The 15,651-nt window shown below is 40.2% G+C and overlaps 1 protein-coding gene across 2 annotated transcripts in view; it reads right to left on the bottom strand.

The window, feature by feature from the left end:
* The window catches only part of GLI3 (GLI family zinc finger 3), a 425,689-nt gene that overhangs the window by 61,087 nt on the left and 348,951 nt on the right, over window positions 1-15,651 (bottom strand). For both annotated transcript variants that reach the window (XM_068236373.1, XM_068236372.1), the window contains 3 exons: window positions 9,664-9,880; window positions 6,322-6,435; window positions 2,445-2,585 (listed from right to left, as the gene is read on the bottom strand). In XM_068236373.1, the coding sequence (XP_068092474.1) occupies window positions 2,445-2,585; window positions 6,322-6,435; window positions 9,664-9,880 (472 nt within the window). The remainder of the gene's footprint in view (window positions 1-2,444; window positions 2,586-6,321; window positions 6,436-9,663; window positions 9,881-15,651) is intronic.

Genomic DNA, 15,651 nt, shown 5'->3' with positions numbered 1-15,651 from the left:
TCAGTAGCTGATACCCCCTTTTACATGAGAAATATAATGATTTTCCCAAACAGACCATCAGGGGGCGCTGTATGACTGATTTTGTGCTAAAACCCCTCCCACAAGAAGCTCTGAGTACCGCGGTACTTTTGGCAGTTTGTTACAATGTAAAAAGGTTCACAGACAGGAATTAGCTGTTTACAGCTGTCTCTAACAGCCAAAACAGCTAGGAGCAGCTACATAACCTGCCCACAGTAAAAATGTCACCATGTAATAAATGTCAGAATGTAAATCGGGGAGAGGAAAGCTTTTACAATGAACAAACACTGACTAAATCATTTATACATAATTATTGTAAAAATGAAGCACTTTTTTTTACTACATTATTTTCACTGGAGTTCCTCTTTAAGTTTACAATTCCATTTATTGGCTAACTAAATGCATTTAAAAAGTAAAATATGTCTCCACATTTATATATTAAAAGCTTGCTATTTTAATCTACTGAGTTATCAAGTAAATGGCATCCTACTTATTCAAAACTTTCTGCTTTACCCGATGGCTAACACCGTACAATAGTTAAGAGTAGAAGATGCTTCAAATTTCAGCATCTCATCCAGCAACAAAGTCAGCACAAGCAGCAGGTCTTGCCAGGATTTAATACCGCCAAGCAAAACTCCTCTATTGCAGCTTAGACCATATTCTATGAAAGGATATCAATAATAGATAGTGACTCGCTTCTGCAGGAAACTAGCACTGTCACACATTAGATAGACAACCATGAAAAATCATGAATCCTGCTATTAACTGGATGTAGTAGTGACATCCGATAGGTGCTATAAATAAGACAGGGAGTTAGGATGCTTTCAAACACCTTGTCCTCCAGTTAATGTATCATGAAGGGTTCACTACATCAACTGCTGAAAGCTGTTTTTCAATTCTGTCAAATGTATTCCTGTAAAGGATAATTTTTATTCAAATGTATTTGGTGTGCATGCTACCAACCATTGTAATACAAGCATATTTCTATACATATTCGGCATAGGCTTTTGTGTAAATGTTTTTTCTTTCATCATCATTTGTACAAAAAAAACAAACAAAAAAGGACTTGGAACGTATTGGTATAAATCACAGTGTAGATGCTAGTCATTAACTGCTGGCCGGACGAGGCTGTACATCCATACCTATGATATAGACATCTACATTAATTTGTTAGGTTTAGCCATCAAATAAACATATTTGCAGTGAAGGTAAATACAATCTCAAAGGCAGCCTTGTTTAAAGACAATATAATGTGAAATGAGGCTTCTGCTGCTAAAAATCTTGTTTTGAAATGTTGATCACCTGATCTGAAACAACAGACTTTAGAGACGGAGTTGTAGTCTCTGTGGGTATAGCTGCTGTCGCCCAGATTTCATAGTCCTATTATTCAAACAGCAAAGAGGCAGGGCACAGACTGAATCTTTCTGAGAGGACATAAACCTAGCATCTAATCTATTAAACATGTATACTAGTGTATGCCCATGATTAGATCATATTAGCCTATATTGGGAGTTGCTCAAAGCCTTTAAAATAACAGTCCTGTTACTCCAGTCCTATGCAGAGTTGCATAAAGAATGTATACTTATAATCCATTTATTATACTATTGTATAAAAGAGAACGGAATAATCAGTGAAATGTTTCTGCTATTAAACTCTATAAAGTCAATATGAAATGTAGACTGCCAGTTTTAGATTCCTGCAAGCCAACATGATAGAAAACAAAACAAAAGAATCAAATGACATGGCACTCCATCATATAGTTAGCTCACTTAGAACAAGATTGGATATGTATGTAGGTAAAAATTAAACATCTCTGAGAACAAATATCTCTTGCTTTGAAAGTGAAAATAGAATCTATGTAATGCTTCATGCACATGGAAGAAAATGCTGGCTCTCTCACTAGATAGAATTTAGTTGTTGTGCTGCAAGATGAGGAAGACACGGCTGTGTCCCCGAGAGGTGGTCCGAAGGATGTCAGGGTCAACAATTCTTTCCTGCCTAAAGCGCACAATCTTCCCTTAACAAAACTAATAATGTATTAAATTTGCGAAGAAGAAAAAGAAGCTTAGGTTTATAGGAAAAAAGTCTTGGCTTCAGGTTAGCATTAATTCATGTTCAGCTTACTATTACTCAATAAATATCAAAGTCTCCTACAGAAAAAAATAATGTTTGCTGGCTTACAAGATCAGAGCCATTACACTCTCTGTTGAAGACTTTATTGAATTTTGCAGTAAGCTTTAGCTGACTGAACAGGTCAAGCACCACAGCTAAGACTTCTCTTTATTCTTTGAAACTCATAAAGTCCTATCCAGCATGCAATGCTGCTGGCTACGAAACTTGACTCAGCACAGGGTCAAAGACCATGACCTCCACAGAGAAAGGTCGCATAGCTTTCAAACCCCAGTTCCTGAATTCCATTAACTTACATGCACTAGCTGTTCTTGTGTGTCAAACTCTCTGGAGCAGGCTTCCCAATGGCAGTTTGTCTCGTAGACTACTTCAGGCTCTTGTTTACTTTCATCTTTGTCCCCCTCCTCTTTCACCAGAGTCATTCCATCTGGCTGATCCTAGACTCAGAGTTAAAAGATGGGAATGTTAAAATAAGAAAGGGGGAGGAGTGCTATAGATCAGTGAAAAGGAAGATAGAGAGCTGTCATGTTTAAATCACAACTAAATAATAAATACACAAGGGTGGGAAACAAGGATATCACGCAGTAATTATTTGCTAAATTAAAACAAGCACATGGTATTGCATTCACAACGTAGTCAAATAGTGCACTGAATATTAGAGCCTTAACAAACTATATGAAATATGTTTACTAAACCAATCACACATTCAATGATGCTAGTGTAGCCTTATCTTAACATGCATAGTTTTTAATAGCATAGCCTTTTTTATTGGGTCTGACAGGTTGCTGCAAACACAGAGACATGAATGTATAGTCTTGTGACGCTTCATATGTAAGGAGCTCTGCACGTGTCATCTGGCAGCCGCAGGCTGTAGAAATAAAAGGTGACATCCTAGCACACATCAACTGTCAGAACACAGGTTATGTATGAGTCCCGCCCCCTTGCCTAAACAAAGTTTGAACTAGTGCTCAAAGGCTCGATGTTAGCTCACACATCAAGGGAAGTGAAAGAGCTGTACTTACGGAAAGTAATGACAGGTCATACATGTCCTGCGCAACTTCCAGTTGTTAAGAGGCAACTAGTAAAAAAGTATACTGGCAAAATACTGTCCATAACTTATACTAAATATAATATTATGCATATATAGAAACAAACACATACTTAGTCATGGGATAAAGGGGAAAGAGGCGCCCAGAGAAGATAAAATCCATTAAAAACAAATAAATTGAAAAAAGTGAGGTGGCTTACCACAATGAAAACAAATTCACGTATTAATAGAATGTTATTGCACTGGCAACGTGTTTCGTGGGTGCATACCCACTTCCTCAGGCCAAATAGCAGTGCCTAATAGTGCTTATAGCCACAAATAAGGTGCCTTATTTGTGGCTATAAGCACTATTAGGCACTGCTATTTGGCCTGAGGAAGTGGGTATGCACCCACGAAACGCATTGCCAGTGCAATAAAATTCTATTAATATGTGAATTTGTCTTCATTGAGGTAAGACACCTCCCTTTTCTTATTTTATTTGTTTTTAACGCATTTTATCTTCTCTGGGCGCCTCTTTCCCCTTTATCCTGTGCCTTCACCTTCCTTTTGGAGGGGGATCAACCCTCTTTGACCAATTTAGGTCATTTGAGGTTTGCTTTTTATCAAGAGTGTGACCATCACCAGCTCCGTCTGGTCACCCGAGTGAAGACGGTTATACATCTCGATCTGCTTCTAGTGGTCGGTTGCCCTTCTGCAACCCACCTTTGTGAGTATAATTCATCCACATATTTTACATACTTCTGGTACTGTGACATACTGCACCATTTGGGCTCCTGTTGTCTCTGTGTTTTTTTTCTGCAGGGTCCAATTTTTATTATCCGTACTTTTTGTTTGTACATACTTAGTCATGGTAATGAGCGATACTCCTCTTCATCACATTCTGTTATCTGTTAGCATCAATCTAAAGGTGCCCATAAATGGTGCAATTTTTAGTGAACAATCATATTTTTGATAACATCATTCAGATTGATCCACAGCATTAACAAGTCCAACTAGCTATCATAAACCAGTTGTGATCGTATCCATGAAAGTTCTGCCATGCTGATCAACCATTTATTTAAGGTAATGATCTATAATGTCATTGTTCAGGATCGATAGCGCTCACCAGCTTCTCTATTTTCATACAATACGATCTGTATAATCTGATCAAAAATACACTTGTTCGCTTAAAATTGTACCGTTAATAGCCACCTTAAGAGCAAATTAGCATATGATGTGCCCTCGTTCAATTTTACTACTGAATGCGCAAAGTTTAACTAGCATAGGAAAAGGAGTTTCCCTGTGAGCAGATACTTGCAAGGTTCATTGAATGAAATTAAGCAATGCAGGAGTGCCGTATATTTGTGTGAGGATCCGCTCAGCTGCCTGCGCAGGCAGGCAGCTTTTTGACCACTGTTCAGGTCTGCATTCTGCAGGTCTCTGGAAGAGAGACCTTTTGTCAGTTTTGCAGCTTGCTGCTGCTGAGGAATTTGCATGCGTTGGTCATGCAAATTTCCTAGCCACATCCTCTGGAGGTTTGTACTATAAATACCATGTGATATCACAGACCTGGGCTGGTCATAAGGGTTTGTCCTGTGAAACACTCCTGGAGTGTCAGCCTTGCTCATTGTTTGAAGATTAGCCTAGAGTAATTCCTGGGACTGCACTAGGCAGGTTCTCTAGTGCAGTTAGGATTGCATATCTGTTTTGTTTGTCTGTTGCGATTGTCCTGTCCCAGCGGTGGTCGACAGGAAGTCGTTCTGATCTTTGTTCTTGGAGTATAGCTGGAGCAGCGGTTGCTACCAGCTGTCTCATCTGATCTGTCTTGCCTGGATCGCACTCGCTCTGGCGAAAGAGCAGTGGATCGTGTCTCTCACTTATTCCTGTTTTCGTGTATCTGTCTTGTCTGCTACGAACGCTTGCTGGAGGCTCGGTGAGGTAACCGTTAAGCAAGCGCTCGCGTCCTCTGTATCATGTTTGTCTGTCGGTGGTTAGTTAGGCATGCTCGTCTCTGTTGTGCTTAACACGCAGGGACCGCGCAGAAAACGCGTTCGCTGTTGCGAATGAGTGTGGTGTTCGTGTTTAGTTAGCGTTTGTTATTTTCCTTATCTTCTCATTGCATTATTTGCTGTGCCTTTGCTACTCTCGTGCTCTGCCTTGCTGTAGCCTTGTGTCACGTCTGGCGATCGCACCTCTCGCGATCGCGTTCCTACTTCATATCTGCTGTTGTGTATGCACTGTCGCGGGTTGGCGACTAGATTGGTGCACACACATACCCTCTGTCACTTTGCTCTCTCTCTTTCAGGGCTATCTTGCCCTGCGTTTCTGCCCTCCGTACAATTCCTGTCTGGCGTCTGTGGCAGGGCAGAGGAGCTGTTCCTCTGCACTCCACAGCTCCCCCTGTCGACAGGAATTTCCCTCTACAGGTTATTTGCACCTTTTGCTGGGTTCCCTCAAATTATACGCTTGTGGAAGATTTCCACAGTGTCAGCGCACTTGTGCGCTGATCACGGAGAGAATTCCACAATCGTTACAATTTGCTTTTCTGAGTAAAGTGAAAAGCAAACAATATTGCATAATCCTTTTTATTGTATTTGGAAATGTTGGTGTAAAGTGTTGTTTGATACTCTCCTTCTCAGGAAGGCTTCATCCACTCTTCTTCTTTTCTCCCTGGTTCATTGTCCCTGTTTTGAGGCTCTTGCCATGGTGAACAGCTGTTAAATAAAAATGGCAACCAATTCCACCCTTCGTTCCAATACATTGCTTTATATGTGACTTTGACTGATAAAGTCACAATTAATTCCCCTCAAAGGTGACTAGAAGAAATGGGGATGGGTGGGCATCGCTGGATAGAGACCATTAGAAGACAGGAAATCAGACCTGGAAGAAGAAATGTGGAAACTGGAACCAGCCTTCCTGGAGAGACGAGTATCACCTTTACTCCCAAAATTTCATTTTCAAATCTTGTCTGGAATTCTACTGATGAATGAACTCTACAACTAGATAAGTTCCACCTTCCTCTCATCCTACTATTAAGTACTGTAGGGATGGGCTGCAGATATTTGAGTTAATTTCTGGTACAGGGAAACTTAATTACAGTAAATGAAAGTTCTGCTGTTTTTATACAAGTATACCTAAAACTGTACCTGTATGCCACCTGCAGCTGGGCTTGGTAGCTCATCTTCAGGCTTAATCTTGGAGCGTTTGTTGTGCATTGGGTCCCCTGTACTACTCACTGCAGACTCACTGGTAGGCTTGTTCTGTTTTAAATTTAAAAAACAAAAACAAAAAAATACAACTTTTTTAAATTAAATGTTTATTAAAAAAGCTGCATTGTAAAATTTGCAGTCAATGGTTTGTAGCCAGTAATTAAAACGACTTATCCTTAAGCCTCATCAACACGTGTAGATGAGGCTGCGATCTGGTGGCTCGATTAGCCGCCGGATCGCCTCTTCCGCGTGCCCGCCGCGTCCCCGCTCGCCGCGCGTGCACCGCATACGATTCCCCGCTTGTCCCCGCCGGCACCGCTTATCTTCCGCTCGATTCCCTGCCATTGTCCCCTCGCGGGGAGCGAGCAGGGAATTGGCGGAAGCAAGATCCGTCCTGTTGGATCTTATCAATCGAGCCGCATTAGCGGCTCGACTGAAAAGGAGCATCGCGGCCGCATCTATGTGTGTAGATGCGGCTTTACAGTATATGATGCGGGGCGTGTTTAATAATTTATACTAAAACCACTATGGAGAATGCAGTATATAATAGAGATACCTTATCAGTGATTAATGACCATTGCTGCATCCTTTTTAAGAACAACTTTAATTTACTGTATTAAACCTGAATCTTTTAACTTACCTGTGCACTTCATTCAGTTTAGAGGGGTGAACAATATTACTTACAATATTATTTACAGTATATAGCTACGACATCTTCCATAGTGCTTTATAGAGTATATAGTCTTGTCATGAACTGTCCCTCAGAGGATCTAGTCTACCATTGTAGTCTAGGGCCAATTAAGGGGGAAGCCAATTAATTTATCTGCATGTTTTTGGGATGTGGGAGGAAGCCAGAGTGACTGGAGGAAACCCAGATTAACCAAATCTCTTACCTATCTCACATGCTTAAAATCGAATATAAATAAGATGGGCAGTGAACTGTGCAGCTGACAAAACAAATGTCGAAATCATTTACAATTCCCCCTTGTCACTGCTTCTGATATTGCCTTTTGTCACCAACTTCAGCTTTGTTTTTTACTGCATTGCTTGGGAGTCACACGCCCACAACTGCTGACCCACCCATCAGCTGAACTTTTAAATGGCAGGGGGAAAATTGTTCTGCAGCTGACATGCACATATGACTTCTGTAAACAGGTGTTTTGTCCACCACTTTGCTTCAATATACAGTTAATATTCACTAATCACTTAAAGTGAACCTTAAGCCACAAAAAAAAATGAGTTTTACTCACCTGGGGCTTCTACCAGCCCCCTGCAGCAGCCCTGTGCCCTCGCAGCCACTCACTAATCCTCTGGTCCTCCGCTACCAGCTAGTTTCGTCTTTGCCGACAGGCCCGTCAGGACTGGCCACGCGTAGCTTTTTCCGCATTCCCGACTGTAATTAGCGCTATTGCGGGCCGCAACGCGTACAAAAATACGCGTTGCCGCATATCTATGCGTGCATAATGCGGCAACGCGTATTTTTGTCCGCGTTGGGGCCCGCAAAAGCACTAATTACAGTAGGGAATGCGGAAAAAAGCTACGCGTGGCCAGTCCTGACGGGCCTGTCGGCAAAAACGAAACTAGCTGGCAGCGGGGGACCAGAGGATTAGTGAGTGGCTGCGAGGGCACAGGACTGCTGCAGGGGGCTGGTAGAAGCCCCAGGTGAGTAAAACTCATTTTTTTTCCTGGCTTAAGTGTCTCTTTAAGGTGCTTTTAGAATTTATCTTGTTCAATCTTCATCTTAGATGTTCTTTAATCCTTGTTGTTGGGTAGTATGTCACAATGGTCCTTAATAATGTAGTTTTTAACTGAGCTGCCTTCTCAAGTCATATGTTTACACGTCTAATTTAGCCGGACAAAATGAAGTAGGTACAGAAGAGCAAAATTAATGAATTTTAGTAATATAATGTATGCATATGATTCAAATGCACAGTCTGTTTCCTAGAATTGTTGAAAAAAATGGTTTAGAGAAACAAGTAAACAAGCTACACCAATCAAATGTTGTGTTGTACATTCCTTGTTTGTATGTCTTTTACATAAGGAAAGCTTACAGTATATAGAAATAGCAAGTTGAAACTAAAATGTAGGGAACAATGTTAAATTCTGTTAGATGTTTTATGAATTTGCAGCACAAGTGATTTTTTCTTAGGCTCAGAAGAAGAAAAAACACTAGAAAAATGCGCTAAGGGCTTAGAAATAGTAACAGGAGTACATGGGGTACACATGCTTACACAGTTCAAATGTATCATATATAATATAGACTTTACAGAGGCAACTCTCCCAGTAGCCAAATGCTGATGAACAGCGATTAGTCAGTTGACTAGACCAATGACAGTACTGATTTAAACAGCAATCATACTGAAAATAATTTGTAAAATAAATATTTACTGTATGTTTTTTTGTTTATATTAATATATAACTAGATGCCTGAAAGTCTATATAGATGTCTTCATCTGAAAATGCAAGCCTGTCTGTAAACACTGCAGTCTCCCACTGGCCATTTGAAATGCTGGGAGATATGTTACAATGACTGATAGATACTATTGTATGCATGGATATATGATTGGTGCCTGCTGCTGTTCATTACTGGAGTAGGCAAGAGGAGGCAGCAGGCCTACACTGACAGTTAATTAGGGGCCCTGTAGAATCACATGTTATTATAATTATGTGCATAATGTTAGATGTACATGACATGGGATACATACAAGAAAAACAATGGCTAAGACAGAAATGATGTATGTGAGTATAATGTGTGTTCTACATAACTCCTGAACAATCCATCCTTGTGTTTTGAAGCTACATTCTGAAATGGACAGGCAAAATTACTTTGATACATGAGTGCAAACATGAAAAGCCAGTTTCATGTTGTAAAATATTTTGTTAACATGTAACTACAAAATGACTTTATCAGTTGTGTTTCACACACAGAATATTGAAAGATAGCAGCTGAAAATGGCTTCACTGTAACTGTACACAAATCTCGTTCCTTATATGTGCATAAGAATTATGAAAGAATAATTTTCTAATACCAAGAGAGTTATTGTGTTATAACATTCTAGAGAAAAGTGAGTATTATTTACAAACAATGAAAAGGCTAATTTACTACTATATGTACTTTTTGGAGATCTGTCAATTGCACTAGCTAGCTACAAGCAAAGCAAATACTCATGATGCAAGTAACTTTGAGTACCTTTTCACTTTTACAAACCTCAGGCAGATGACACGTAAATGAAAAGATATTGTTTTGTAATGAGCCAAACCATCCTAATTAGAGCTCACCTGTGTGACTTCTGATGGGCCGACACTGACTTGGACTGGATTTAAAACGCTGGGGATGCCAGGGACAGTTCTCTGAGTTGGAAAGGTAGGTGCAGGATGGATAAGTGGTGGGCTGTGTCCAAAGGCTGAACCTATACTGTGCTGCCGATTGATAATATGTTGATGCATTTGCTGTAAGGACACAGGGGTAGGTGGGTATGTAAAACTCAAGGCTGGACTGTAATGAGAGAAAAGGTGCATAAATAAAAACAAATACATAAAAGACAAGACACTATAATTAAATCAGCACTGATGGTTCAAATATATGCAGTAATGGCCGGGTATTTGTACATATAAGATTATTAATCGTTAAACAAATATTGTAGAAGTGACAAAGATTAAAAAGCTGCTAAAATATTGCATCAATAAATAAAACTGAAAAAAATAAAAATTGAATTTTCTGATGAATCCTACATAATCCAAGCAATTTTATACCTCAAATAATATTATTAAAATAGCTGAGTATACATACAACTAAAATGGTACATTTATAAACGATAACATACATTTCAAGTGACACTATATTGTAGAGAAATCAACAGATATTTCAGTTTAGCATATCACATTGCAAGGATAAATAGCAAAAATTACATTAATTTGCTTAGCTAAGTTAGTTTTTGTGCATACAAAACACATTGCCACTACATAGTAATGCTAACAGACACTGTGAAGTTTGGAGTTTAAAAAGCTATTGTCAATATCACTTAATTACTGCAAGTGTGCAAAAAAGTACTGTATGTCCTGCTCTGTGCAGCTAATTGCTCACACTGAAAGTGCAATACTTTTCCTAACTCTGTAATACATACATGAGTTTAAGTGGAATGTCACTTAATTTTTATTTACTTAAATCATTTGAGTTCCTTCTTTCTTATTTATTGATTTCAATGTTGGAAGGTTTTCCATACTGTACTTCAGCATATTTGGTTTCCCCATCATCCCTATTCCTGCATAAAGGCAGGATCTTTTCTACACTTTTTCTACAAAGTAGGACTTCCAAGTGCCAAGGCAGTCGAGCAATCAATTGAACAGAATGGGCTTGATTCACTAAAGTGTGCTAAGTGTTAGCATGTGCTAACTGGCTCTTCAAGGACTAATATGCGCGTAAGAGTTTGCGCGCATAAAGTTTTGCATGCAAAATCAGCCTCTTTGCATGCTAAGTAGCGTGATAAACAATGGCTTCACGTGCTAAGGATACTTAGCACCCAAAGCGGCTGATTTTGCATGCGAACGGAACGTTATCGCGTAGTGCTGTATGAAAAATACATACAGTTTTTTTTTAGCAACTGGGCAACCAGGAGTGAAAGTGATTGGAGTTGGGAGCAGTGTGCAATCAATGGCTACATAGCTTTGTCATTTGATTTATTTATTTTGTATTTATGCAGCACTGATATCTGCCGCAGTGCTTTTGCAGAGTAGCGTATCTAGCAGTACAAAGCAAGCTTTGGTGGAAAAGTTGTTATTAAATCAGATATCTGCTTGGATCTGATTGAATATTTAGCAGTACAAAGTTTACACCACGGAAAGCTATCAAGGAGAAATATATCCATTCCCAGCCAATCAAATATTTTCTAGTCTAGTCCTCCCAACTCAGAAAATGTATTAACTGCAGTGGTTAAAAACAGCTTTTGAAAACTTGAATCAAGGGGCAAACCGGTGGACCAATAATTAGTCGTTTCCTGAATAATTGTCCAAAGCAGTACTGTCTGCATATACGTGTGTGTCAGCAACAGTAACCTGCAGACTCGTCTGACTCTGGCTCTCTATGCAGTGTTGTAGTCTATGCTATTTCTGTTAATGATTAATGTAATTTATCTTTCCTATTTTCATATTCCAGTGTATTGTACACCGTAAAACTATAACCGAACAAATTAAAGTAAATGTGTTATGCATTTGATGGGTCACCTTATCTAGGAAAAGATTTATATAATCCAAGAAAAACTGAATCTCCTCCACACATCTCCTATTCACATTATAAAGATGGAAAATCAATGGGTAAATGTGTTTTCTGCAGAGGGCTTGTCATATCACTCATTTTTTTCTTCAGACGATGGAGAGTATGCTCAGCCAGAATGTCACCTAGAAAGAATTTCTGTCGGAGCCTTTTGCACTAAAATCTGCTGCAAGACTGCTGATCAATGTTTCAGCAAAGGGGTATTCCAATGGGAGATCCCGTCTCTTTCTTTCAGTTTAACATCATTAAATGTCTATTAAAGCCCATTACACATGCTAATACCTGTCATCACTTCATTATTCCTCTGTGTTTCTGAGCCTACAGTTCAATTCTGAGGAAAATTATATTAAGGCAAAAAGACTTCACTCTGCAGGCAGGCAGGCAATGCCAAACCGCTCTTTATTGTGTGCTCTTCAAGTAAATGGTTCCAAGTGATACACCTCAATAAGAAAATATAGATAAAAGGGGAATAAAATTATTTTACCCTGATATTTATTGCTTGTTATTTTCACTAATATAGTAGAATCTCTTTATAGTAGACTCCAAGGGCCAGGAAAAGTAGTTTACTATATCAGAGTTGGTCATACATTGTATATTTATATAGATACATTTGCTGGGATCTGAAGACTGCGTTTACTATATCCAGAGGTTTAATATAACAGAGTTTACTATAATGGGAGTCTACTGTATTGCATTTTGTGCCAAATGCATCAAACAGATTGGAGATCATACATGCATTTACAGGTCACATAAACTACAACTGGACGAGAGCAGGGACAAGGTCCTCCAGCACCCAAGGCTGAGACACCAAAGTGCGCCCCTCCATCCCTCCCACCCCAGCCGCCACACACTGATTGCTATTAGACTAAGAAGCGCCACAGGGCCCACAACCTCCCCAACACCTTAATATCTAGTTATCTGGCTTGCAGTCACTGCCATGTATCCCCTTTTCTTATTTCTTTCTGCTTCAAACACAATTAGGAATGACAGCTGAATGAATTCTGCGCCCCCTCCTACACTGCGCCCTGAGGTCGGAGCCTCTCCAGCCTATGCCTCGGCCCGGCCCTGAACTGGACCATCCAGCAGCACAATTACCACTTAGATGCATAGTACATGTGCGATAAAAAAAAAAAAATCAGTGTTACTGATGTTTCCATTTGACAGAATTAGTATCACAAAAGCAGTGATTTATTAAGCCAAGGGATTTTAATTTTCAATTCTGCACCTTAGTGTAACCACCATTGTTATGCATAATGCAGTGCATTCTGCCCACCAGGTTAGAGGCTGTGATCACAGTGTCCTGCACCTTAGGAGCTAAGCCCAGCTGCCTCCAATACTGGCCAGAACTTTTACCTAGAGCTAGCACTGGAGTCCCAGGTTTGACTCTTGGGCAGGGCACTATCTGCATGGAGTTTTTATGGTCTTTGGTGTTTGCATGGGTTTCCTCCAGGCACGCCAGACTCATCCAAAATCCTGAAAACATATTTAAACGTTAGCTGTTTTTCCCCAAAATTGGCCTCAGAGCATAATAGCAGCATATGGCTATGATTAGATTATGCGAGTCTCTCCGAGAGAGCATGTATGATAGAGACATATGGATATGATTAGAGTATGTGTGTTTCTCTGAGGCAGTTAGTAACATGACTATGCACTTGGTAAAGTGCTGTGAAAGTTGTCAGTTCTATGTGAATGCATAATACTAATTTAAATTTTAGGTGAAAAGTCTCTCACCCACCCTACTTGCAAAGCACCCATGACCCAAAGTCAAATACAAAGGGCTCTTCCCCCTTCTGAGGCACTAATGGAGGTGGTGTAAAAGTTTGGGGAGGTCTACAGTGCTGTGACTCTTTATGATCATTCTGTTCTTCACCATTACTTCTTCTGCTTGCAGAACGTTGCTGCTGCTATCCCTAATAGTTACATCCCTTCCATATACTGGTCAGGAACCTGAGCATCAACATATTTGAGTTGCCTGCTGAAACTTCCTGTAGGTGTATTGTTTTGGGAAACAAGGGAAATCACTTGTGGCTAATGCAAATAAACTCCAGTGGAAATTCAATGTTCGCCAGTGAGGTTTATTTGAATGATTCATCCCTAGTATGCCAATAGACCAACAGGAATGCTCAGAGGCAAAGTCAGTGATTTAACTGGCGACAACTAGATCCATTGCAAGGAACAAATCAGTGGTTGGAAATTATAGAGTAAATTCACAATCCATTATTGTATTGTGGTCATGCATACAACCATGAACAAGCATGCGTTTAGTTTTGGTTAAGTTAAACCTGGATCAGTATTTCTTTTCCAACCATGGATTTAATAATTTAAGCTCAAAATAAAACAGTAAAGGTAGCCATACACTGGTCGATTTGCCATCAGATTCGACCAACAGACAGATCCCTATCTGATCGAATCTGATCAGAGAGGGATCGTATGGCTACCTTTACTGCAAACAGATTGTGAACCGATTTCAGCCTGAAACCGATCACAATCTGTTGTGGTGGTGCTGCCGCCGCTCCCCCCGCCCGCATACATTACCTGCTCCGCTGGTGCGACTGCCCCCGGTCACCGCTCTTCTTCTCCGTCTCCGCTCTTGTCTGCTCTGGTCTCCGGCATGCTTCCCTTCTTCCTGTCTGGGGGAAGTTTAAACAGTAGAGCGCCCTCTACTGTTTAAACTTCCTGCCGGGACAGGAAGAAGGGAAGCATGCCAGAGACCAGACCAGAGGGGAGACGGAGAAGAGCGGAGACCCGGGAGTCACGCCGGCGGAGCAGGTAATGTATGCGGCTCTATTGCGTCGGTCGTCGGGCATTTGAACGCCGCTAGCGATGCGCTCTTTACCCGCGGGCGATCGACGGTTATTTTCCACACGGCGCGATCGACGGGATCGGACGGAATGGATCGAAATTCGGCGTGTAGCGTGAACGATTGGCAGCAGATTCGATCCCAGTGATAGAATCTGCTGTCGAAACGGGCGCAAATCGGGCCAGTGTATGGCCACCTTAAGAGAGCTTTAAGTGGATTTGGAGTCCCAGTAAATAGATTTTTAAAGCAATAGATTTACCCTTTAAATCCCTGTGTGGCCCTTGTATATACTGTATCATGCCAACATGCTAATGGCTAAAGTGAAAAGAAAAAAATGCACACCTAGGAGTAACAAGAAAGAAAACGGGGATCTGTTATTCATTAGAATTAAGATGTATGGAGACCTGTATCAAAAATTCCAAAAAACTGATATGAACCAAAATGTCTGGCAAAAGCACCAATAACTACTAAATAAGACTAAAGTCTACAGGGAAGAGGGTCTAACATGCTGTGCTTGAATAAATAGTCAGTCTTTATGAATCCAATGACAGTGCCCTCCTTTTTTTGGCCATTTGCATAATGGGTGTATGTCAGTGGTCAATGATGACTGTGAATGTATGTGACTGTGTGTGTAGCTGACTGTGCATATGGTCATCTGATATTGCTAAAGGTAGAAATGCTTCGACAACAAGACATATCTGCTTTAACAGTCTGATTTATTTCTAGGTCTTAATTTCAATCTTCTGTTTAGCTAAGTCCCAGGATGCTGAGTCAGTTCATCTTTTCAGGAAAAACAGATCATTAGATTGTACCTTTTATAAAAGATGAATATATTGCCAATCACATATAATTTATCCCGGTGGACAGAACAATGGACAATAGTATGACATTCCCAGTCCACCCAACCTACACTTGTCACCACAGCATCCTCTGTAACTCTGCAGTAACTGTCCATTGTGTGCATTAACTGCACATTACAACCAACATCTCATATTCACATAATATGACTCCATACATTTCTGAAGGCTGAAATAGTCTGTCAGAAATGAAATTATTTTTTTTCCTTTTGTCTGCCTATTAGCAGCCCAGTCAATGAAAAATGAATGCATCTCACTTTTAGTCACATTAAGTTAAAAAATACACATCTTGTAATTGGGAAATTAACTCATTAGAGCAAATAATTGCCAATAATCTACAC

The sequence above is a fragment of the Hyperolius riggenbachi genome, chromosome 5 (genome assembly GCF_040937935.1).
Source record: "Hyperolius riggenbachi isolate aHypRig1 chromosome 5, aHypRig1.pri, whole genome shotgun sequence".
Lineage (NCBI taxonomy): Eukaryota > Metazoa > Chordata > Amphibia > Anura > Hyperoliidae > Hyperolius > Hyperolius riggenbachi.
The sequence above is the reverse complement of the archived record's forward strand: the minus strand, read 5'-3'. Positions and strand labels throughout refer to the sequence as shown.